This window comes from Dermochelys coriacea, chromosome 1, assembly GCF_009764565.3.
Source record: "Dermochelys coriacea isolate rDerCor1 chromosome 1, rDerCor1.pri.v4, whole genome shotgun sequence".
NCBI classification, from domain to species: domain Eukaryota; kingdom Metazoa; phylum Chordata; order Testudines; family Dermochelyidae; genus Dermochelys; species Dermochelys coriacea.
Window position 1 is genome coordinate 39,532,909 of NC_050068.2, and position 25,992 is coordinate 39,558,900.

General features: G+C 40.9%; 1 protein-coding gene across 1 annotated transcript; it reads right to left on the bottom strand.

Moving 5' to 3' along the window:
• Window positions 1–1,137: 1,137 nt before the first annotated feature.
• Window positions 1,138–2,848, bottom strand: GJA3 (gap junction protein alpha 3). The gene has a single exon (XM_038413853.1). It carries the CDS (start codon window positions 2,846–2,848, stop codon window positions 1,322–1,324), a length of 1,527 nt encoding a protein of 508 aa, XP_038269781.1. The 3' UTR covers window positions 1,138–1,321.
• Window positions 2,849–25,992: the final 23,144 nt, after the last annotated feature.

The window sequence follows — 25,992 nt, forward strand, 5'->3', positions numbered from 1 at the left end:
GCCATGATATTTTAGTCACCTTTTTTACAGTACAGTGTATTCTATGTATGCTGTTTATTGGTTTGTAAGACATTACAGATTGTCATAGGACAGGGCTAATCACTTACAGCACACAGCAGGATACAATATTGCTTTGGACTTTACTTTTGTTTCCTCTTAATTTTTACTATGAGATCAAAGATCAAACTAAAATGTATAAGTACACTGTCAAGAAATTTAAAACTACAGATTAAAATGTATTCTAAAACTGCTCAAATACTTTAAAGGTATGCACTCTAGTTTTATTTCTATTAAGTATTTTTCCAACTACCTTAAGCTGATAAAAGCATGTATCTAATAGTCTAAAATGCAGAACTCTACTTTAACCTTTTGTTTTGTTCACAAGCAACATAAGGGGTCACAGTGTACTGAAACCATAATCCTTTTTTTCTGGATTACAATTATCCTGTGTAATACTTTATGAGGTGTGTGGTTTAGTTTCCTGTCCTCCTCTAAGCAATTACAGAAGTCATCTCAAAATATAACCAAACATATTCAAAGGAATACACAGGTTAAAAACATTGTGTGGTCACAGTTGGCAAACACTGGACAGATGGTCAAACTGGACATTTCCTTATGGGTCAAGAGTAAAAAAAAATTATTATAATAATACAAAGATGAAGCTCCGAATGATAAAAGCTACTACAGGGGTTACCCAAACTTTGCCCAGCCAAGAGGGTCGCTTTGGAAATTTGCCATGAGTGCAAAGGCTGCCCTACTTTGCATTAAATGGAAGAGACTGTTGTCACCCTGATGTTTAATATGGCAGGTTGGTCCACAGAGATGACAGGTGCCAGCAGGCAATATGCCATCCTCATTTTCAAGGAGATGGTTACACAGGTCTGCATGGGGTTTCAGAGGAAGGAAAGAACAAGCCTCTGCTCATGAAGTGCTTATATACGACGAGTGGAAGTAAAGGTGAGGGCTAAGAGTATTAACATTGTTCTTGGAAGAGCTTCCATATGAGGGTACATGGCTAGCTGCCACCACCTGTCATCTGTGCAAGCCCTCCATATGGCTGCCATTGGGATGTCTGTCATTGATGTTAATGACAGGGGGATTGGTCCCTTGGTCCACGGGCTGCACTTTGGCCACCCCTGACCTACTAGAAAATGTAGATATTTATCCCCACTACAACTCACAGAGTGCAAGAACAGCAAGCTTCAAAGTTTGGAACCCCAGCCTCCCTCACCCCCTGGGCTGGGGCATGGCCTCATCCCCAATGCAGCTCCTCATCACACTTTGCTTTCATCATCTGCTTCTCCCAGTGCTGGGGACCATGCTACACAGCTAAGTCATCTGACCTGGCTCTACTGCTGCTTGACTTACTAGCCCTGCTTAAGCACCGTGTGTCTATGAGCAGTGGCGGCTCATGCATTTCTACTGTAGTGCAGGCAGCTGACACTGGCCATTCCTTTGTGGCCTCCTCTTCACCTTCTACATCCCACTTGCTGCTACTTCCTCTGCTCAGGCTGGTGCTGCTGCTGCTATTGACTGCTGCTACAGGTGGCAAAAGAGGTGGCGATGGCAGCGGCTGCTCACTGTCTGCATCTTGCTTTGGAGATTGTTGTACGATGCTGCTGGGGGCAGAGGAGGCAGCTGAGCTGGAGGCTGGTGTCTTCCTCTGCTGCTCAACTGCCAGATTGGCCCAGTTCTGCTCAACAGCTAAGACCTGGCTGCTGCCATTGAAGTAGGGGGTGATGGCTTGCATAGGGGTTGGGATGGAGGTTGGAGTTGGGATTGGGATAGAGGTTGGAGTGGGAGTGGCAGTATTGTGTTGCTCCTCAGAGAATGGAGGAGCCCCGGGGTAGTCAGCCAGGAAAGTTGTGGGGGTTGGTTGTGCCCTAGCAGTGGCTTCAGCATAGTAAGATGGCACAGTCTGTGAAGAGAGCAGCGGAGTGATGGTATGGGAATCCGGCAGAGCAGGTGAAACAGTAGGGAATACTGCCGGAGATGGCAATGGCAGAGTAACAGGTTTGGAGTCCCTTGCAATGGTAGCTGGTGCAATGGCAATGGGGAGTGGATCAGGGCGGTATTGGTTGGTCATGCCTTGCTTGAGCTTCTTCCATCCAAGGTGGTACATCTCAAGCATGTTGAGTAGCAGCGAGACACATGCCACCACCAGCATGAAGATGATGAAAATGGTCTTCTCAGTGGGCCGTGAAATGAAGCAGTCCACAATGTTTGGGCAAGGCCAGCGGCTGCAGCGGTAGAGTGGCTTCAGCTCAAAGCCATAGAGGAAATATTGTCCCACAATGAAACCTATCTCAAACAGAGTCTTGAAAATGATGTTGAAGACATAGGTGCGGAGCAAGGCACCACTGATGTGAATTTTACCCCGCTCATCACGGATTGGTGGCTTTTCCTTCTTTGGGAATGGCTCCTTATTGGTGCTGCTGTTGTTGCTACCCCCTCGGCCACCTGCTGCTGCTTCTCCCCCCTGGTGCTTGCTGTCCCTGCTGCTTCCCTTCTTTTTTAGCTCTTCCTCTTTCTTCTTCTCCTCCATGCGCACAATGTGCAGCACATGGCCCAGGTAGATAAGGGTTGGCGTAGAGACAAAGATGATCTGCAGCACCCAGAAACGAATGTGGGAAATGGGGAAGGCTATGTCATAGCAGACATTTTCGCAACCAGGTTGCTGCGTGTTGCATGTAAAGTCCGATTGTTCATCTCCCCAGACTTCCTCAGCAGCAGCCCCCAGCACCAGGATCCTGAAGATAAATAGTACCGTCAGCCAAACTTTGCCAATAACCGTGGAGTGCTCTTGTGCATTCTCTAATAGTCTCCCCAGAAAGCTCCAGTCACCCATTGTTTCAGATCTCTAACCTACAATAAGAACATTATAGCAGTGTTATTAAAAAAAAAATAGAGAAGTAGATAATTATATAAATCCCCAAATAAATGTGACTATTATGTTTCATGTCATATGACCTGTATTAAAATATCTATATATATATTAGGTGTATATTTTTATTACAGAATATTGTGTGTGTGTGTGTGTGTGTGTTTAGAATTGTGTAGACCTGTGTAAAATGTGACCAGTGTCAGTGAATCATAGACGCCGACTCTGTGCAGGGCTCAAGCACCCATGGAAAAAAATTAGTGCACCCACCGGCAGCCAGCTCCCCCCCCCAGAGCCTCCTGTCCACCAGCAGCCCTGCCGATCAACTCCTCCCCGCCCCCCACCCAGCACTTCCTGCCTGCTGCAGATCAGCTGTTTTGTGGCATGCAGGAGATGCTGGGGGGCGGTGAGAGAGGAGCAGGGGGGTGCACTTCGGGAATGGGGAGGAACTGGATAGAAAGAGGTGGGGTGGGAAGAGTTAGGACAGGGCTGGGGGCCTGGGGTAGGGAGTTGGGTGGGGACGGGGTCTAGGGTGGAGCAGGGGTATGAGTACTCCCAGGGTCTGGAGGAAGCCAGCGCCTGTGCAGTGAATAGAGAATTCTGATTGCTAGTGTCTTGCACCTAATTTGTACTGTGTAAGTGTCAACTGCAGTGTGGTAGGTGGCAGAGACTCAGACCTGTAATCTCTAATAGAAGGATTTAAATATCAAAGTACTAGCCTGCTTGTTTTTTTACTTCCCCCATCTCAGATATACTGACCAGGCATCTAATTGTTCTTGCCTGTTTTTAGAAAATCTTAACTGAATCTTAATGTTGTTGTTGTTAGTGAGATAAAACTGCCAAGTTATACAAAGTTTGGCTGACATTATTAGATTAATAATGTAATATAGTCCTGGTCAAAGTCCAGGATCTCATTGTGCTAGGTGCTGTATAAACACAGAACAGAAAGATTGTCCCTGCCCCAAAGAGCTTACAGCCTAATTCTGTAATTATGAATGTGAATGTATACATTGAAAATAAGCATGTTCTCTTGAAAATCAAGTAATAGTTCAGTTTGTTTATTTTTGATTTGAAAGGAACGCTTGATAAAAGAAACTTCAAATGTGTGGAATGCAATATTAGAAACCATGAGATGAATAGTATAAATGAACGATACTTTCCCCAGTATCCTGTCAATTGGTTCCCATTGGGAATTGGTGCTTCAATAAGGTTATTTTGCCAAATAACATCATGTTGGAACCCAGGCTTTTGCTATATAAAGTTATCATTTAGCAGAGAAATTCCTCATGGTCTTATTCTTAGTGAGAAAAGTTGTTAGTTTAAACTTTCAAAAGTGTCTAGTGGTTTTGAGAGTCTCTGTTTTTGGGTGCCCACTTTAGACACTTTAAAGGGACCTGATTTTCAGAGGGCAGGTACTGAACGCTTTCTCAAAATCTGACCCCTTGTCTCAAGTTGGGCACCAAAAATGGAAGCACCCATAATCATTAGTCATGTTTGAAAATAGAAGCCGTTATTTTTGTTTTGCTTCTGCAAGAAAGTAGTGCAGCTCACTAGCCTAGTAAACTATGATACTTCAGACCATGTTTTGTATTTTACATGTCAACACCCCTCTGAAAAAATGTAAAGGGCAGTCAATAAGGCTAACTTCAGAAATACCTGTGTCATATTGCTTCTCTCTTCCCCCTACCCATCAGCTGGAATCCCAGTAAAGTAATTTGTACACATAAGACCCTCACTATATTATCAGATTAACTTTGGTATCTAGCCTTTGGTTTGGTTTTTAAATTCTCAAGATGCTGATATTAAAATGGCTAAATTAAAGTTTTAATGTGGTAGAATCAGACCATCTATAAAGAAAATACTCTTAAATCTTCACTCCTTAGCACAAAGAAGAAACTACATACATACTATGAGTGTGTGCTGTTCACTTCTCAACTAGCAAAGTGGTTATTACAGTCAAATGGTATTCTATTTACTGACTTTACAACGTTCAGGTTACAATGAATGGCACTTACGACACTTCTACATTGATACCCTATTCGACTTGCGACTATAGGTTTCGAGTTTACAACACTTGGTCCTGCAATGGAGTAGTTTGCGGTTCCGACATTCCAACTTACGACGCAATTGTAAAGAACCAATTGTGTTGTAAGTCTGAGAACTGCCTGTATTTTATTTACAGGGATTTGTAGCTATAGTGTCCAATATTTTGCAAAGTCCTGTTTTTTCAAAATATGTCTAACAGTCTTCATGACAAACTATAACATAACTAACAGCTTCTGTACACAATTATCTAGACATTAACATCTTGTTTCATTGCAGGAACTGATTTTCTTGAATGCATTGTAGCCATATGTAAAACACACCACTTGATTTTCTGTAAGGAAAGCAGTAGTTCAAGTGAATACTTGTTAGTTAAATTACATTCTATTTCTGATTCTATTAAGACCATTGTTTTTTTCAGAAATGAAAATATCTCATTCCCCTTTCCTCCCCTCAAACCATGTTTTTGAATTGTACTATGTTAGATATTCTACTATATCTTTCAGATATTCAGTTAAAATACAGTATGTTCAATTTTAGATATGCAATTCCAATTATGATGCTATCTATTTTATTATAAATAAATTAAGTGCTTGTTTTTTCAGGATATTATTCTTTCATACACATTAGTAACAATGTGCAGTTTTTATTTTATAGTTTAAGAAAACCTTACAGTGCTAACAATTTTTTCTTCCTTTCAACACTGAAAAATTAGGTCTTCTAGAAAAATTAGCTATTGTATTTCTTATTAAAACACTAACCCTTTTATCTTATCAAGCTCCTTTTCTAATACAGCATTATTAGTAATAGTGACACTGCGCACTATATGCTTAAACTAAACTGATTTTTTTAAAGACACGTTAGATTTTTTTTTAATCTTTCAAGGCAGAACTAAGGGTATTTGAGTATCTTAACAGTACATTTCTGTACTTTAACATGTTTACATTTCTTCTAAATTTAATCTTAGCTTTGAATTTCCTTGGTTTATAATACTTGTTTTGAGGATATTTTTAATTAAGGGGAGTGTTAATTTTGGGGGAGATAATTAACCTTGTAAATTTTTGTCCTAAATTAATGTACTCTCAATAATAGCTCCATTTTCATGTATTTTGTTGAAGAGGTTTTTTAATTATTAAAATGGTTATACATGAACAATAAAATTAGAGTTTGATATTTCTAATGATTTGAAAATATGTACTATCAACCTTAAATCAAGTTACCTCCTTCCTCCTATATTTCACATTCCTCTATGCGCACACACAAGATTTCCTTTCCCTGCTCTCTGTGTTGAGTAAACTCAATGAAATAGATAGTTTTGGAAGATCAGTATTTAGGATGAAGGGTCATTTTATCCCTATGTTTCTCCATCAGCAGGGGCTGGCTCATTAAATCTTTTCCTTTACAGAAATTCACTCAGAATTACCGTGTTTCAAAATAGTTTCCATCACCCATTGTTCTCAATGAGTCTGAGTGCACAGGCTATCTTTGGTAAAGATGGCCACTGCCTCCCATTGATCCCAATAAAAGTGACACCAAGCTATCCTAATGAAAGTTGATGGCCCCTGTGCTGTCAGGAAGCAAAAAAGAGAACTGCGAGGACCTGGTGAATGGGCGTGATGGCCATCTTTGCTAAAGGCCACCTGTGGTCTCAATCCTGTCCAGAACAATAGGAGATGGTGGCCATTTTGAAAGTAGCCTTTTTTTGGTGAGTTTCTCTGAAGGAGAATAATATTTTCAGTCTCTGGTGAAAAAGAAACTTTCATCTACACAGAGTACAGGGGGAAATTATCAGTAATCCTAAACAATTTATTTTCTATAATTTCTTATTGTATCAGTGTTATTAAACAATTTTTTAAAGATAGAGATGCCCGGATTGAGATTATTGGGGACAAAAAAGTGGTCTGACAGAATGCTAAATTTCTTAAAGGACACCTTTAAAAATTAATTCTAACTCGTAAACTAATTAATGGATTTCCTTGTATGTTATCAGAAAATGTATTCAGTACTCAAAGACAAAGTGCTGTAACTGTGGGGAGGATATAGAATAATCTTTAAACATAGCAAAGCAGTTGAATAACTGCTTTAAGTGTAAAACTCAATTCAGTCTTAACTATGCAGCTGTAACCAGTGGCTCCATAATATATACATTACAGAAATAAAAATGTGTTAGCAGCCTCATTTCCAAAGGTGCTGCACATTGGCATCTACAATGGACTTGGGGTCACTCATCACCCCTGCAAATCAGACCCTAAATCTCCCATCAGTGTCCTAGCTTTGTCTGTGTAGCTTTGTCAGTGATTGCAATGGTGGTGAAGACACTCAGCTTTGCCATCAATTATCTCAATGTGATCTGAACAGAGTAAGATAACATGCTAGTAAAATACTGGTGAAACAATAACTGCAAAGGTCTCAACAGTAATTCCTTTGGGCCATATCATGCCATTGAAAAATATGGAGTTCTGCTTAAAAATCCATGAGGAATTTGGTTTAAAAATCAATGGGATGGTAATATATATTTAGTCTAATGGAAGCAATTGCATGAATAAAGAGATAAGAACTTGTCCATAATAGTTTAAAAATATTCAGAAAATTCCATCCTTATGCTGTCCAAGAAACAAGTTTTGGTATTACAAAATGGTACGAGATCAAGTATATGTTTGTATGGGTAGCTGGGTGGGTGTGTAAAGTGAGAGAGAAAGAGAAAAATTTGTATATATATATAAGGCCCTATTTCATTTGTGAGATTGCAGATTCCGCAAAGTTAGGCTTTCACTGTTATTTTGCAATGTCCACGATTTTGTGTACATTTAGAGTATGCAATTAGTACTGCACTAACATTCAGTGCCTGTAAAATGTAAAAGGCTAAAGTTACTGGACTCGATTTCTACAGCATTTGTTAAGACTTTTAGTCTTCTGAATTTTATATTGTACCAGTCATTTTTTTTTTAATGAATGTAATTTAGTTGCAGCAATATATCTGGTTCTCAAAAAAATTAGCAGGCATAACATAATACTTGAGTGCTTGTATTGTTCCAGCAAATTTTTCTTTGGTTTTCTCTGGCTTTTCCAAATTACTGCTATTAATAAAGGTCCATTATTATTTTTCTGAGATTTTTCCATGACTTGTGTGCAACTCAGCTGCAATTATTTGAAGATCATCCCGTGATTCAAGTAGGGCCTTATAATTATGTTGACTGATCTCTTATCACATTTATTATTTAGGAGAGAAAAGATAACTTATTGACAGTTACCACTTCTAGCCATACTTTTTGAAGATGTCATGACAGCACATCACATACATGATTTTATTTATAATTGTATGCATATATAAATTGTAGAATCTCAAAAATTTTATCCCCATGTTATATCACCAGAACCATTTTGTTAATTAAATATATTAGTCAAGGCTTCTATTGCTACATCCATTATTAAGCAAAATTTTCAATGGAAACATCTTTAAAACTGATTCTAAGGGTCTTCAAAATTAGAAACTATTAAACAACCATAAGGCCATTATTCCCTGACAGTGCAGGATTGTCCCCAAAAAGAGAGAATGTGTGTATGTGTAATACTTTTGATATATTTAACATGAGATTTGACAAAGATGAAGCTTCTACACCATCCTATGGAAAATTATTTTGAAACCTAATAGATGTCACGGTCAGGAATTTTCCTGAAATAAAATCTAAATTTCCTTTCATTCTATTATTCCTAATTATATCTTTTTTGTTATCTTTATCTCCTATTTGTTTAGATTGTTATATTGATCTCTCTATACATGTGTTTGAGAGAAAATGGAATGTAAATGAGAAAAGAACTTTGAAAAATGAAATTGTTAACATCTCATTTTTAGTTAAATTACCAGACACTTCAATCACAATCCATTGTAGTTTTAACCATTGGTTGAATATAGCATTTTAAATTTAATATAAGTGGTTCACAGATATGACATTACACAAGGTTTCCAGTGGGTTACAATATTAATAATTTTTCCTGTCATCTTTATTATATTTATGATCAGATGTCTTCAAGTTAAACTGCAAAAAAAAAAAAAAGTCAATACACTTTTCAGTTTAGCTGGAAAGAAATAAATTGTACACAAAGAACAAATGTTTTTGAACCAAACTCTCTTCTTTTCTTGGGGTGGGGTTGTAAACACAATATTTCTTTTAAATTCACCTTGCAAACTCATTTAAAACGTTAAGGTTTTAATATTTTAAATCTTTTATAAGAACAGTACATCAGTTGCATACCGAAGGAATACTACAACGTTTGGATCTATTAGATTTGTAAAAGTTTGTAAAAAAAAATCTAAGAGTAGTAACAAATCACTCACCTGACCTTACTATTACCTTAGATGTTTTACTAGTTCTGAGCCTACTCCTCCTGACGTCCTTAATTAGGCAAATCTCCCACTGACTTCAGTGAGAGTTTTCCCTGAGTAAAAAAAAAAAAAAAAAAGGCAGAAGGATCTCAGGAAGGGAGCCCATTAATCCACATCTGCTACACCCTTCTGTTTAATCGCAAAACAAATCTGTGCTGTTCACCACCCGCAGGGAAAAAACCCAGAAAATGTTTTATTGCCATTTTAGATTGCCAGTAAAACACTCTTCATTTACAAATAGCAAATTATTATATTTAAAGATGTAAAACAGTGGGCAGTGAGCAGACCACTGCAGAAACACTTTGGAGCTTAAATTAAACTAAATCTACTTTTAGGATGGCTGGAGCATGAATGAGACGCATCTGTCAGATGCCCATATAGTACCAGTCTCCTAGATCTGAAAACTGCATAATCCAGAAAGTGACGAAGGATGTACAGCCCCATTCGAGTTCTGAGTTAAAAGCATAAACCCCCCTTCTCATTAATGGCTTAGCAGAGACCCCGGGAGGAATGTGAAAGGTTTGTGGGAAGAGGGTTTCAGAGCAGTTAACAGTGACCGCGATCGATACAATTTCGGAGAGAAGCTAAAGACCTAATTTTTTTTTTTGAGTGACCATGTTCCAAACTCTTTCAGGCATATTTTTACCAGAAGAAAATATTTTCATATGCCTATTATTTTATACTGTCTGCTATTTTACCTATTCTGAACATTCAGTTCAACGCTTGCTCCTCTTGGTTACATTTTATTATAATGCCGTACATGCTGTCAAGATTTCAGGTAACATTTCAATCTTATGATTTCTTCAGGGAGAAAGGGTTCTGCCTAAAGAAAAACTCCTACTATTTAAGTCTTGTATTAGCAAATATTGCCTAATTGAACCACTAATCTTTCTGGAGATTCAAAAGATTATTAATGTCTCGAGTAGTTTGTATTTTGAACAATTGAATGTTCATACGTTGCAGCTTTTTCAGAAGGGTTAGACCAAAGATTGCTGTCAGTACATACCAACTCATTTGTTTGCATTAAAGTACCTTTCAATCTTTTGCTATTATTATGGATGCTCACACTATGGGGTCTTCCCCCCCACCCAATAAATACATTTCAGCATTGGGAAAAAAACCAACACATTTATACCTTTCAGGGTAATATTATGATGTAACTGAAAGAAGAAAAACCGAAGGCAGTTGAGATACATATTGTTTATAGCATATTGTTGCGCCTTTTAAGAAGCTAAAAGAAATACCCGGTTGGCTGAAGAATTTTTCACCACTACAAGATTAAAAAGAAACTAAATGTATCTTGGTGCTAAACTTATTTAACAAAATAAATATTGTCTTCTAACTACTTTGGCAATAGCTCTGGAAAATAAAATGGCGGGGGGAAATAAAAGACAAACACATAATATCATTCACGAGATAATACCAACGATGCGGTACCGCTACATAAAACTAAACATGACTTAGTACAGGGGTAGGCAACCTATGCCACGTGTGCCAAAGGCGGCACCCATGAGCTGATTTTCAGTGGCACTCACACTGCCCAGGTCTTGGCCACCGGTCCGGGGGTCTCTGCATTTTAATTTAATTTTAAATGAAGCTTCTTAAACATTTTAAAAACCTTATTTACTTTACATCCAACAATAGTTTAGTTATATATTATAGACTTATAGAAAGAGACCTTCTAAAAACGTTAAAATGTATTACTGGCACGCAAAACCTTAAATTAGAGTGAATAAATGAAGACTCAGCACGCCACTTCTGAAAGGCTGCTGACCTCTGATTTAGTATATTATGTATGTAACGTTGTTCTAACATTGTCCAAAGAATGCTTAATTTACCACTTCATTATATCAACATGCTTTTTTATGAATCCCCTTGCATTATAGATCTCTGGGTACCACCCTTATCAGGTGCTTATCTCAGCAGGAAGCAAACTGCTTAGCCAGGGCCATTAGTGCCAGGTCAACTAATGCTTATTCTGAACAGAGCGACATTTTTAAAACAGCATAGTTTCCCTTCCTTTCTCTTTTTACGTCTTTTCATATTTACTTGTCCTCCCACTTCATAATATGATTGGCAGACCATGCCTCGCAATGTGTTGTAACGCAATAAAGATAATTGCAACACCATTCTGGTTCACAGTTGCACTGGCATCTCTCTCTGCCAGCTCTCTGAATTGACCTGCGCATTCATTCAAGATCTATAGGATAGATTCATTTTTTAAAAAGAAAAGGAGTACTTGTGGCACCTTAGAGACTAACAAATTTATTAGAGCATAAGCTTTCGTGAGCTACAGCTCACTTCATCGGATGCATCCGATGAAGTGAGCTGTAGCTCACGAAAGCTTATGCTCTAATAAATTTGTTAGTCTCTAAGGTGCCACAAGTACTCCTTTTCTTTTTGCGAATACAGACTAACACGGCTGCTACTCTGAAACCTGTGATTCATTTTTTAGAGTTTGTTTATATTCAAGAGTAAATCTCGGCCTAATCAGATCTTCAGTGAGGAACAATCACACAGATGGGGCTATTCCTCTGTTACTGTATACATATGCACCCACATATAGCGTATCTATAGAATATATAATGTAAATACATAGTTCTACTACTATAGCACATACACATAACCCAACATTGAAGCGTTACACAATATAATCAACAGGCAGCATATTTATATCAACACTTTTAAATAAACACATGACAAAAAACATAGTAAAAATCCAGAAATCAACGTGTGATTATGGTCATAGAAAATCGTCTTGTGTTTTTTCCCCCCTAGGCTGAATATGCAGAAACCAAAACCGTGAATAAACCTAGTAAGCATGTTGTTATTGCTACCCAGACGCAGGCAGGACAATGTCACTTACGCTTTGCGGCAGTAGCATTGCTGTCAAGCAGTAAAAACTTAAACTGTGCAGAAGGATCCAGAGAGCCTTGAGTGGCTCATTTAAAAAAAAAATCCCGAAAGGAAAAACTTTCAACGGATTATTTAAAAAAAAAGTATAAAATCAAAAGGGGAGGGGAGGAGGGATGCTACGGAGTTACATGCTCTCCTGGGTACTAAAAAGCTCCAGAAAGTTAGTTACCTAGAACGCTGCAAGGCCCCGGGCACAGAACCGTTACTTTCTAACACGTCTATAGTTGACGGAAATGCTACAAAAGGTAAGCAAATGGTTATCGCAAACATGCTGCCCAGCCCAGCCCAACCCGCCAGCCCCAGGCGCTGCTCAAGGGGTGGGCACACCCCCCTCAGCTCATACCTGCGGGGATGCCACAAGTAGTTAACTACCGCGTGCAATACGCGACTGCCCATGCCACAGTGTGAGTGAGCTGGATCGCAGAGAGACTCGCCTATAGGCTGAGCGGGCAGCCGTCCCGCCCTCCACTTCTTCCCCAAGCCCAATGCCGCAGCCTTGCCGGCTTACCAAACAGCTCTGGCCCCAGCCAGCCCAGCTCGGTCGCTCACAAAGCTCCTTCCAGGCACATGGAAGTTGAGGCCACTCGCCAGAGGGCAATAAATAAAAGGAAGAAAGGCGGTAAAACCAAGCCCTCCCTCAGCGGGACGTGGAAAAGTTTGATGAAACTTAAGGTTTGAATCCCACCGAAGCCAGGGGCTCCTCTTCAGCCATCTCCGCTGTCACGTTGTGTGACCGTGCGTGGCTGAACCCATCAAGTTAGCAACCAGCTGGGCAAACGCCACGCCCCTGCTCCTTCCAAAGCTCTGCCCTGGGGCTGCGAACAGCAGGCGAATGGCTCCCGAGTTGCTGGGTTTGACGCTTTTTCAGCGGTCATAACGCCGGGGGAATGATCGTCCTTCCAAGATCAGGGCCATTCCCAGCGGAATGCTGCCCGGCACTAACCAGCTCGCTGGCTTCCTCCTCTTGGAGAGTCCATACAGCTGTTTGGGGACATGTTTGTGTCCCAGGCACAGTTCCACTGAGTCAGTCAGCTGAGTTTAAAGCCCAGGTCCGCACATTCCCATAGCCACTGCCTCCTCATTTCCAAGTAAGTGGCAATTGCAGGGGGCCTCATATTTTGTTTCTTAGCTTTCCTTTGTAGCATGTGTAATCAGTGCCCAGTTGCCTTAACATGCCTTCCAAGGACTGATGCAATGGAGTGCTTATATTTGCTCTCACTGATCCCTTGCAAATAAAGAACTACATGGTTATTTTGATAACTTCATATCTTGGAGGGAATATGGAGGTACTCTAGTAATCATAATATTTCGGGAAGAACGTGCTTTTAAAAATTCACGCTCACCAACATCTAGTCAATAGTAACATTTATACTTTGCAAGGAATAGCGCCACCCAGTGACCTCCAAGAGTATATGCGGACACCTTATCAGCCTTCAGTACTCAGATCGGGGTATTATCTTATCTTAAAAGAGTTTTAAAAAACTCTTAGTAACACCAGAGTAAGCTTAGTTTAACTGGATAGTTATTTGTATGTTTTCATAACCTATATATAAGTAAGTGGATGCATCAGAGCCTTTCAACTGTATGTCACAGGTTTCAATTTGACCAACAATCAAAATGTCAATCTACCACCCGGTCAATGGCTGTTTGGTGGCCAACCTGAAATGAATGGGTGTTTCCAGTTCAGATCCTAGAAGACCTTTATCCACAGAACATAAAACATCTTCATAATAACTATGCACTGCCAGGAATTGCTAACAGAGAGGCCAAAGACTCAATAGGCATGGAAACTGAATTAACTTCACTTCTGTAGGGTGATCTTTTCAGATCAAGAGATCTTTTCTTGCACCCATTTCTTTTTCTATTTGCTTGGCTGAAACACTGATGATGTTTTCACTGTTTTGTGTTCCTAGGTTCTTTTTGGTTTTTAGCCCTGGAAATGTAAACTCTGGACTTCAGAATTTTACTGGTTGTTTTGTCTCGTATTCCTTGAAGGAAAAAAACATTGGAATTATTCTGTCTGTTCCTATTTCTCAAGGTCTAACTAGACTTTTCTGAGTCTGTGGCCTCTTTGACTTTTCTGTTTCCTTAGCCTGAGGCAATTGCTTTTGTATCAAAAACAACTAAGAAGAGAATGGTGAGTTTGCAGCATCATAGTCTAAGTCTGCTGAAAAATATTTAGGGGAAATTGAGAAATGGATGCCTAGCTCCTATTTATGCCTTTGAAAATCTTCCCCTTCATCTTTATTGAACTATTTTTTACATCAGAGCCACATATATAAGCCTTGCCAGTCTTCTTTAGGGACTAATCTAAAATCCACTGGAGTCAAGGGATTCCCAGTGGACAGGATCAGAATTGCAAACAATCTTGACAAATTGGAGAACTGGTCTGAATTCAACAAGATGAAATTCAATAAAGGCATAAGAACATAAGAATGGCCCTACTGGGTCAGACCAATGGTCCATCTAGCCCAGTATTCTGTCTTCCAACAGTGGCCAGTGCCAGGTGCCCCAGAGGGAATGAACAGAACAGGTAATCATCAAGTGATCCATCCCCTGTTGCTCATTGTCAGCTTCTGGCAAACAGAGGCTAGGGACACCATTCCTGCCCATCTTGGCTAATAGTCATTGATGGACCTATCTTCCATGAATTTATCTAGTTCTTTTTTGAACCTGGTTATGATCTTGGCCTTCACAACATCCTCTGGCAAGGAGTTCCACAGGTTGACTGTGCATTGTGTGAAGAAATACTTCCTTTTATTTGTTTTAAACCTGCTGCTTATTAATTTAATTACTTCTTGTGTTATGAGAAGTAGTAAACAACACTTCCTTATCTACTTTCTCTACACCAGTCTGAGTTTATAGACCTTTATCATATCTCCCCTTAGCCATCTCTTTTCCAAGCTGAAAAGTCCGAGTCTTATTAATCTCCCCTCATAAGGAAGCCGTTCCATACCCCTAATAATTTTTGTTGCTCTTTTCTGTATCTTTTTCAACTGGAGATGGGGCAACCATAGCTGCATGCAGTATTCAAGATGTGGGCATAACATGGATTTATATAGAGCAACATGACATTTTCTGTCCTATTACCAATCCCTTTCTTAATTATTCCCAGCATTCTGTTCACTTTTTTGACTGCCGCTGCACATTGAGTGGATGTTTTCAGAGAACTCTCCCCAATGACTCCAAGATCTCTTTCTTGAGTGGTAACCACTAATTTAGATCCCATCATTTTATATGTATAGTTGGGATTATGCTTTCCAATGTGCATTACTTGCATTTATCAACATTAAACTTCACCTGCCATTTTGTTGCCCAGTCACCCAGTTTTGAGAGATCCTTTTGTAGCTCTTCACAGTCTGCCTGGGTTTTAACTATCTTTAGTATTTTTGTATCATCTGCAAATTTTGCTACCTCACTGTTTACCCCTTTTTCCGGATCATTTATGAACATGTTGAATAGGACTGGTCACAGGCAAGTGCAAAGTACAACACTTAAGAAGGAAAAATCAAGTGCACAACTACAAAATGGGTAATAACGAAGTAGGTGATATTACTGCTGAAAAGGGGTTATAGTGGATCACAGACTGAATGTGAGTCAACAATGTGAAACAGTTGTGAACAAGGCTAATATCTTTCTGGGGTTTATTAACAGGAGTCAGAGTAACAGCCGTGTTAGTCTGTATTCGCAAAAAGAAAAGGAGTACTTGTGGCACCTTAGAGACTAACAAATTTATTAGCGCATAAGCTTTCGTGAGCTACAGCTCACTTCATCAGATGCATCCGATGAAGTGAGCTGTAGCTCACGAAAGCTTATGCTCTAATAAATTTGTTAGTCTCTAAAGTGCCACAAGTACTCCTTTTCTATTAACAGGAGTGTCATCTGTTAGACACAGGAGGTAACTGTCCCACTCTACTTGGCACTGGTGAGTTCTCAGAGGTAGTAATGTGTCCAATTCTGGGCGCCACTCTTTAGGACAAATTGGAGAGAGTCCAGAGGAGAGCAACAAAAATGACAAAGGGTTTTGAAAACCTGACCTGTGAAGAAAGATTTTAAAAAACAGGCATGTTTACTCTTGAGAAAAGCAGAGTGAATGGGGACCTGATCAGTCTTCAGATATGTTAAAAGTTGTTATAAAGAGGGCTGTGATCAATTGTTCTCCATGTCCACTGAAGGCTGGACACAAAGTAATGAGCTTAATCTGCAACAAACAGATTTAAATTTAGGTTTAGGAAAAGCTTTCTAATTATAAAGGTAGTTAAGCTCTGGAATTGGCTATGAAGGGAGGCTGGGGAATCCCCATCACTAGAGATTTTTAAGAACAGGTTGGACAAACACCAGTGAGGGACAGTTTAGGTTTACTTGGTCCTGCCTCAACTGAGGGGGCTGGACTAGATGACATCTTGAGGTCCCTTCCAGCCCAAAATTTCTATGATTGCGTGCCAATGAACTTTGGATCTGGTGCTCAATTTAATTAGTTTAGAACTGTTGTCTGGCTTGATTTAAGGCTGTACTTCTTTTATAAGCATCATAGTCACATTGTCATTCCATTTCTTTCTCACAAAATTGCCTGTCTGTCTCTACATTGTTTTGTTTTGTTTTGTTTATTTGTGTTGTTTGTTTTGTTTTTGTTTTTACCCTGGATGATATTTAAATTGTTCTCCTAATATATGCATTTGTGATGTCAAATCTCCGTTTCCTATTAAATGACTTTCACTTTTTGTTTTTGTATTGTTTCCATTGTCTGAATAAATCTTGATGAAGAGAATCTCGTTCTCTTCCATGAGATATGCATTTTATTCTAAAATCTAAATTCCTTTACACAAAGACGGTTGTTGGTTTCCTGAGGTAGGGTATCTTTTTCTCTTAGCAGGACCCCTGCCTGTTTTTCCTTTTCAAATAGTTCATAGTATTGGCATTAGAATATAAGAATGTAACAGACATACTGGGGCAGACCAATGGTCCATCTAGCCCAGTATCCTGTCTTCCAACAGTGGCCAATGCCAGGTGCTTCATACAGAGGGAATGAACAGAACAGGCAATCATCAAGTGATCCATCCCCCATCATCCACTCCCAGCTTCTGTCAATGAGATGCTAAGGACACCCAGAGCATGGGGTTGCATCCCGGACCATCTTGGCTAATAGCCATTGATGGACCTATCCTCCATGAACTTATCTAATTCTTTTTTGAACCCTGTTATAGTTTTGGCCTTCACAACATCCCCTGGCAACAAGTTCCACAGATTGACTGTGCATTGTATAAAGAAGTGCTTCTTTTTGTTTGTTTTAAACCTGCCGCCTATTAATTTCATTGGGTGAGCCCTGGTTCTTATGTGAAGGAGTAAATAAGACTTCCTTATTCACTTTCTCCACACAATTAATGATTTTATTGAACTCTGTCATATCCCCTCTTAGTCGTCTTTTTTCCAAGCTGAAAATCCCACCATTTTTAATCTCTCCTCATATAAAAGCTGTTCCATACCCTTAATCATTTTTCTTGCCCTTCTCTGTACCTTTTCCAATTCAAATATATCTTTGTTGAGATGGGGTGACCAGAACTTCATGCAGAATTCAAGTTGTGGGTGTGCTGTGGATTTATATAGTATCATTATATATTCTGTCTTATTTTCTATCCCTTACCTAATGATTCTTAACTGTCTGTTAACTTTTTTGACTGCTGCTGTACATTAAGTGGATTTTTTTTCAGAGAACTATCCGCCATGACTCCAAGATCTCTTTCCTGAGTGGTAACAGCTAATTTAGATCCCATAATTTTGTAAGTATAGTTGGGATTATGTTTTCCAATGTGCATCACTTTGCATTTAGCAACATTAAATTTCATCTACCATTTTGTTGCCTCGTCACCCAGTTTTGAGAGATCCTTTTTTAACTCTTTGCAGTCTGCTGTGGACTTAACTGCTGTTTTGTTATCCAATTACCCAGTTTAGTGGTACCAGGCAGTTTCACACAGAATGGTGACTAGTTCAATCCCTGATACTATAATTTTCAATGTGCAGGCAGACTTTTGCACTGGCATAGAGTCAGATCAATTTTAATGGATCTCTGTGCTGGTTCAAGAGTCCACCCAAGTGTTATTAATTGCAGAATTGAGGCTTTAGCTCTAGCTACCTAACAGAAACTGTTAAAGTGATGAAACCCTCTATCTACTAAAATGCCCCTCTCCCACTGTTACCCAGGGTTTTCAGAACCCAAAGCAGTGGTAACTTAAATGTTTCTCTCCAGGCAGTGTCAGGAATAAATCAATGGGGCACAGCTTCTCCAGCTGATAAATGATTGATACAAACAAGAGTGTTTTTATCTAAAACTAGTTTTTATTAGGTCTCGAGCATGCAGATGCATGCGCACGCATGTACACACACACACACACGCTATAGCAGTAGGTGTTAAGATGCTTTCAAGGAATCAACAGCCAGGCTTCTGGGAGGGCCCTGCCTTCCATCTAGCTTCTGGGAAACGTAGGTGTCAAATCCTTGCCCAAAGAAAAGTTTCTTTGGACTGCTCCAAAGAACACTTTCTAACTAAACTTTTACATATCTTTTACTACATGGAATCCCTGAAGGAGCCATTTTCCTGTCATATTGGGCTACATGTTAATAACCATTTTACCAAGCACCATTTAACTACTTTATTAGCAAAACATTCTTTGTCCCTATTATAAGTTTCCTGAGCATCCAGAGCATCCAAAATACAGGGAAAAACAGCATCCCATTCCCCTCCTGGTGTCAATACCTGTAGTCTCGCCTTTCTGATGTAAACAGTCAGAATGAGCTCTCCCCTGACATCTGGTGGTGAGCTATGGAAAGGGACTTGAAAGGCTGATCTTGTTTGCATGGGCACACCCACCCTGCCTAGCACAATGGAACTGCTTGCCCAAATGGTCACTTTGGCTGCTATGGGATCCCCAGTTCCTTTGTTATTGGGGCAGGAGTAATAGTGTTGTTATCCTGGTTAAGTGAATCAAGGACAGTAGAACTGTACTTGGCATTTTATGATTGAGGGACTCGCCCTCAACTAAGCAGCACTCTCTAAGCAAGGGACATGGGTTCCAAAGCCTAGTGAATTGAGGGAGGTTGGTATTTAGTAGTGTGGGCTTTAGGTATCATTTTGATGCCACCTCTCTTTGCTGTGTAATAGAGCTAATTTTGACTCCCTTAGGAGTCTTGTAATATGCTGCAGAGCTGAAATCACTGGTACCTGGGTTTAAGCATTAGACCTACTTTGGGCTAGTGATTCTGATGCAAGAGGACTATCCAGATGCATCAGCACTGATGCTCCCCTACTAACAGCTGACATCACTGGGAGCTGTGTTATGGTGCAGGGAGGCTGAAGACATATTGATGAGTGGCTAGTGGAGAGGCTTGGCTGGTGGAGAGGTGTGGCTGGCGGTGAAGACTGCAGCAGAACCCCATGGAGAGGCATGGCAATTGGCCATAAACCTGAGCAGTGGACAAGGTAAGGTGCCCCTGTATCTGCCCCCCCAACCCTTGCACCCAGGCTGGAAGGTAAACTCTGTAGATGAACTTCTGAACTCTGGGGCTGCACCAACCAAGGACAGAAACTGTGGGTGGGATGACTTTTGAGTTGCTGGACTTAAGACCCTGAGTGGAAAGGGACACTGCCAAACTTACTTGGGGGTGGGTCTTTTGCTCATGGTGTGTGTTATGAATCCTGTTTGTGGTGTTTCTCCAACATAATGCTGCATTGTTTCCCTCCTCTATTAAAAGGCTTTTGCTACACACAGACTCTGTGCTTGTGAGAGGGGAAGTATTGCCTCTAGAGGTGCCCAGGAGGTGGTATGTAATTGTCCCAGGTCACTGGGTGGGGGCTTAAGCTGCTTTTGCATTGTGGCATTGAAACAGAACTCCTAGATACTGAACCCAGTCCTTGTGCTGCCAACTCTGATGGGCAGAAGGGTTACACTTAAATCTTCTCATCTGGTATTTGGGAATGAAAGGGAGTGTTTCAGCCTAAAATGAATTGTCTTTTTCCCCTGGAGATGTCCGCTTAGGGATGTCATTCTGCAAGTGAATGCACTTGGGCTCATTACACTTAAATAGCACCCTGTCAGTTTCCACCCAGCGACAACTGTATCCACCTGGTAGCTTCCAATTCCTCCCACTAACAAATCTACTTCCCCACTAACCTCTTGTGTATACATGAGGATGGTGCTGTTGCCAGTGAAGTGGTAGGGATTCTGTAGTTGGCAGCATAGACCATTTGCAATCCAAACCAAGATACATTACCAGTTCTCACATTCCCATGCTAAGGAAAGTGGACAGTGGAAGCATGTGACTAAGAGAACCAGGCAGAGGAAAAGACTGGCCAGTGACGGAGAAATAGAGCTCAGGAACAGGTTTGTGGAGTTGGAAATGAAGAAGGGGCACAGCAGGTGGTCACTGAAGGTGAGAGGGCAAGGAAGAAGAGAAGAGTAGATAGTCCTATAGGAAGAGGGCAAGAGTCAATGGAGATAACACCAAATATGAGCCCCAGGAGGATATAGGATGGGTTGCAGAGGATTGCAAGGGACAATAGGAATTGAGAGGACTTGCAGCCAGATGGAACAGGGGATAGACTGGAGAATCGCACCGTCGCCAGGAAAAGGCAGGTCTATGTGATTGGGGACTGAGAAAAATAGACAGGCCTGTAACAAGAGCTGGTCCAAAGAACAGAAGGGTGTGCTGTCTGCCGGGTGCTAAGATACAGGATGTGGACCCGAGGCTGAAGAGGAAAGAATCCATTGATTATCCTTCATGTCAGAACAAATGATACCGCTAGATTCTCACTGGAACATACCAAGGGAGACTATGCCAGGTTGGGGAGGACGCTTAAGGATATCGAGGCTCAGGTGATCTTCAGTGGGATTCTGCCTGTTCCTAGAGAAGGGCAACAAGGGTATGACAAGATTATGACTATCAACAGATGTCTCAGGCAGTGGTGCTATAAGGATGCCTTTGGGATGTATGGCCACTGGGAAGCATTCATAGACAGAGGCCTGTTTTCTCGGGAATGACTTCACCTGAGTAAGAAGGGAAATAGACTTCTAGGATGGAGGATGGCACAATTGATCAAGAGAGCTTTACACTAGGAATTCGGGGGAGATGGTTGGGAGATGTCCAGGTAACCTCCATGCCAGATTTTCTCTTTGAGAGGGAAGAAAATGAAGTAAGAAAGGATACAGCCATGGGTAGGAGAATGGACATAAGGCGGAAGGGCTTAAGGTAATTGGGTAAAGAATGTGAGTGAAGCGAAACAGCAAAAATTAAGATGTTTGTACACTAATGCGAGGAGCCTAGGTAACAAAATGGAGGAACTAGAGCTACTAGTGCAGGAAGTGAAACCAGATATTATAGGGATAACAGAAACATGGTGGAATAGTAATCATGACTGGAGTACGGGTATTGAAGGGTCTGTGCTGTTTATGAAAGACAGGAATAAAGGCAAAGGTGGTGGAGTAGCATTGTATATCAGTGATGAGGTAGACTGTAAAGAAATAAGAAGTGACTGAATGGATAAGGCAGAGTCTGTCTGGGCAAAAATCACATTGGGGAAGAAAGTTACTAGAGCCTCCCATGGGATAGTGCTTGGGGCATGTTATAGACCACCGGGATCCGATGTGGATATGGATAGAGACCTCTTTAATGTTTTTAAAGAAGTAAATAGTAATGAGAATTGTGTGATGATCGGAGACTTTAACTTCCCAGATATAGACTGGAGGACCAGTGCTAGTAATAATAATAATAATAGGGCCCAGATTTTCCTGGATGTGATAGCTGATGGATTCCTTCACCAAGTAGTTGCTGAACCAACAAGAGGGGATGCCATTTTAGATTGATTTTGGTGAGCAGTGAGGACCTCATAGAAGAAATGGTGTAGGGGACAACCTTGGTTCGAGCGATCATGAACTAATTCAGTTCAAACTAAATGGAAGGATAAACAAAAATAGATCTGTGACTAGGGTTTTTGATTTCAAAAAGGCTAACTTTAAAAAATTAAGGAAATTAGTTAGGGAAGTGGATTGGACTGAAAAAGTTGTGGATCTAAAGGTGGAGGAGGCCTGGGATTACTTCAAGTCAAAGTTGCAGAAACTATCAGAAACCTGCATCCCAAGAAAGGGGAAAAAATTCATAGGCAGGAGAGGTAGACCAAGCTGGATGAACAAGCATCTCAGAGAGGTGATTAAGAAAAAGCAGAAAGCCTATAAGGAGTGGAAAATGGGAGGGATTAGCAAGAAAAGCTACCTTTACTGAGGTCAGAACATGTCAGGATAAAGTGAGAGAGGCCAAAAGCCATGTTGAGTTGGACCTTGCAAAGGGAATTAAAACCAATAGTAAGAGGTTCTATAGCCATATAAATAAGAAGAAAACAAAGAAAGAAGCAGTGGGACCACTAAACACTGAGGATGGAGTGGAGGTTAAGGATAATCTAGGCATGGCCCAATATCTAAACAAATACTTTGCTTCAGTCTTTAATGAGGAGCTTAGGGATAATGGTAGGACGACAAATGGTAATGAGGATATGGAGGTAGATATTACCACATCCGAGGTAGAAGCCAAACTCGAACATCTTAATGGGACTAAATCGGGGGGCCTGGATAATCTTCATCTAAGAATATTAAAGGAACTGGCACATGAAATTGCAAGCCCATTAGCAAGAATTTTTAATCAATCTATAAACTTAGGGGTTGTACCGTATGACTGGAGAATTGCTAACATATTTCCTATTTTTAAGAAAAGTAAAAAAAAAAAGCGATCCGGATAACTACAGCCTGTTAGTTTGACATCTGTAATATGCAAGGTCTTGGAAAAAAATTTGAAGGAGAAAGTAGTTAAAGACATTGAGGTCAATGGTAATTGGGACAAAATACAACGTGACTTTTCCAAAGGTAGATCGTATCAAACCAACCTGATCTCCTTCTAAGCTTGATAAGTTTATGGAGGAGATAATATGATGGGATAGCCTAATTTTGACAATTAATTGATCTTCGACCATTAGCGGCAGATATGCCCAATGGCCTGTGATGGGATGTTATATGGGGTGGGATCTGAGTTACTACAGAGAATTCTTTCCTGGGTGTCTGGCTAGTGAGTCTTGCCCACATGCTCAGGGTTTAGCTGATTGCCATATTTGGGGTGGGGAAGGAATTTTCCTCCAGGGCAGATTGGCAGAGAATTTGGAGTTTTTTGCCTTCCTCTGCAGTGTGGGGCATGGGTCACTTGCTAGAGGATTCTCTGTACCTTGAAGTCTTTAAACCTCGAGTTGAGGACTTCAATAGTTCAGACATAAGTTAGGGGTTTGTTACAGGAGTCGGTGGGTGAGATTCTGTGGTCTGTGTTGTGCAGGAGATCAGACTAGATGATCACAATGGTCCCTTCTGACCTTAAAATCTATGATTCTATAATATTTACTTTGTCCAAGTCCAAGCCTTTCAATTTTACTGAAGTGGCATCATATCTGTCCAAGAGGACTAAAAGAATGATTTGTTCTCCAAGGATGTTGGATCAGTAGTGATGTCGGGGGTATTGTTCACTATACATTCCACTGTCATTTATGGAAGTTTCCCCACACCTCGAATACAGCAGGTTCTGGATTCACACCACCAAAGGAGCAGGTCTGCACTTCAAACACCAACAAAAGCAGCACACAGGAGTGCATCGTCTCCAAAATCTTCCAGCATCCATACGATGAATAATCTAAAACACAAAGCAAAACAAACTTTTTTTCCCCTCCCGATGTAGTGGGAGATACCACTAAACATTTAAGCTAAACTTATCAACTTTTACTCAGACCTATTTGGGTCTGAGTTCCTCTTCCTCCCCCCTTTTTTCCCAGGATGGGGCTCTTCAACTTTTAACTATGCTTTGAGCATCCATTTGGGGCTTAGCAAATTAATCTGTCCTGATTTGCTTATGGCTTGCTGGGGCTGGACACATAACCATTATTATTCTTGCCAGTGAGTACATATTTCACTGTGGAGTTGGCAGTTTTCAGTAACACGGTGAAGTATCCCACCAGATATTCCCAATGCTGCAAAGCCCAAGTAGTGTGAAAACCTCTTTTTCACAGTGGCTGAATCCCCTCTGTACTTCACTTAAAATTTTGGAGGCATAAACTGCAGGCCAGAACCCCGTTTCATGGTTCTGATCCAGTACAGCTCTCATCCCCTTTCTGTAGTTACCAGCTGCAACACAAATGGCTGTCCCATTCTGCTCCCTCCTTTAACAATTCATGCCGTGGGGCTGCTTTCTCTGAGAATCCCTCAATAAAATCTTGGAAGAAATTAACCATTCCCAAAAAGGATCTAAAAGTCATGACATCTGTGGGAGCTGGAAGTTTAAGACTCAGCTCCACCCCCTGTTGATCAGGGGAATGCCCCTCCTGTCCCAAAATCACTCAAGATAATTTGCTTAGTGGGAGCACAACTGGGCTTTCTTTGGGCTTACTTTAAACCCAGTTTTCTGAATCTTTTGTAACATCCTATCCAATAATTCCAAATTCTCTTCCATGGTCTGAGTGCAAACCAGGATTTCATCCATATAAAAAAACAAACAAACCACACTGTCCCTTTCAGGCATGCCATCCCACACCTTGACTGCATGGGTATGACAAATAATAGGGACATTATTCCTGGGGACCATGGCAAAACATAACTGCTTCCCTTGAAAAGTAAAAGCATATTTGTAATAGCTGTCCCAAAAGAAAGCATTGTCAAATCCCAAACTGAAAACAACTGGGACCTTCCTACAATGGAGTTCATCACCTCCTGATACTTAGCCACAATGGGGGCCATTGTTGGGGTTACCCGATTAAAAGGGTAAAAATCCTCTTCTAGGCTCCAAGTCCCACTGTCACTTTTAAGTACCAGCCAGAGGGCAGCATTATTGGGACTTGACTGTTCCACTAAAACCCTGTGGCTTAAAAGCCCATCAGTTGTTTCTTTCAGGGTGGCTTCTGCCTCCTTTGGACGCCTATACTGTTTCTGGGGTGGAGGATTGGGGCCTGTAACTTTGTTTCTCTGCAATTGCTAGGACTTCTGGGAGCCACGTGAGCCACTCCAGTTTTCAGATGCCTTAAGGGCTACTAGCCAGTAGCTTGATGAAATCTCCACTGGCTCCCAGGGTGGGCCAGGAGGCGTTTGCCATGGGGCCCTGTTAGCAAAACCAACTAACGCTCTTAATTCTTCAAGACATCAATTCCCAGGATCCCTTCGCCTCCCAAATCTATTAAGCCAAATTGCTCTTTATGTCTCTTCTTCCCTACCCAATACAGAATGTCCCTGAAAAAGGGAACAATACTCTGTGTCTCATTTAAACCCCTGTAAGGGCTTAACTCCATTTGGAGATTCAGACAGGTTCTCGTTTTGGGGACTTAACAAGGAATTAGTGGCACCTGTATCTAACAACTAATTCTGCCTAAATGTCCCTCCTTCAAACTCCACAGAAACGGTGAAATTCTCCTCCACCCTTTGGTGTCCAACTATGCCACTATCGGGGGAGGCGGGGTCTAGGGAATCCCGGCCTCCCCACAGGGAGGTGATGGAGGTGCACTCGGGGTCTTCCCTTCATGCTCAGCCAGGCTTAACAAAAGTTTCAGAGAGGACAAGCCATCTGTCCTTTCCTTTGGCTTGTACCTTAGGAGCCATCTCCAAATTTCCACCTGCCAGGGTGGGCTCTGCCCTAACTTTTGTAGGGCCTGTCTCCCTTCTCCCCTTTAGCCCTTGCATTCCTTTAGAGTCTGATCTGGGAGGGC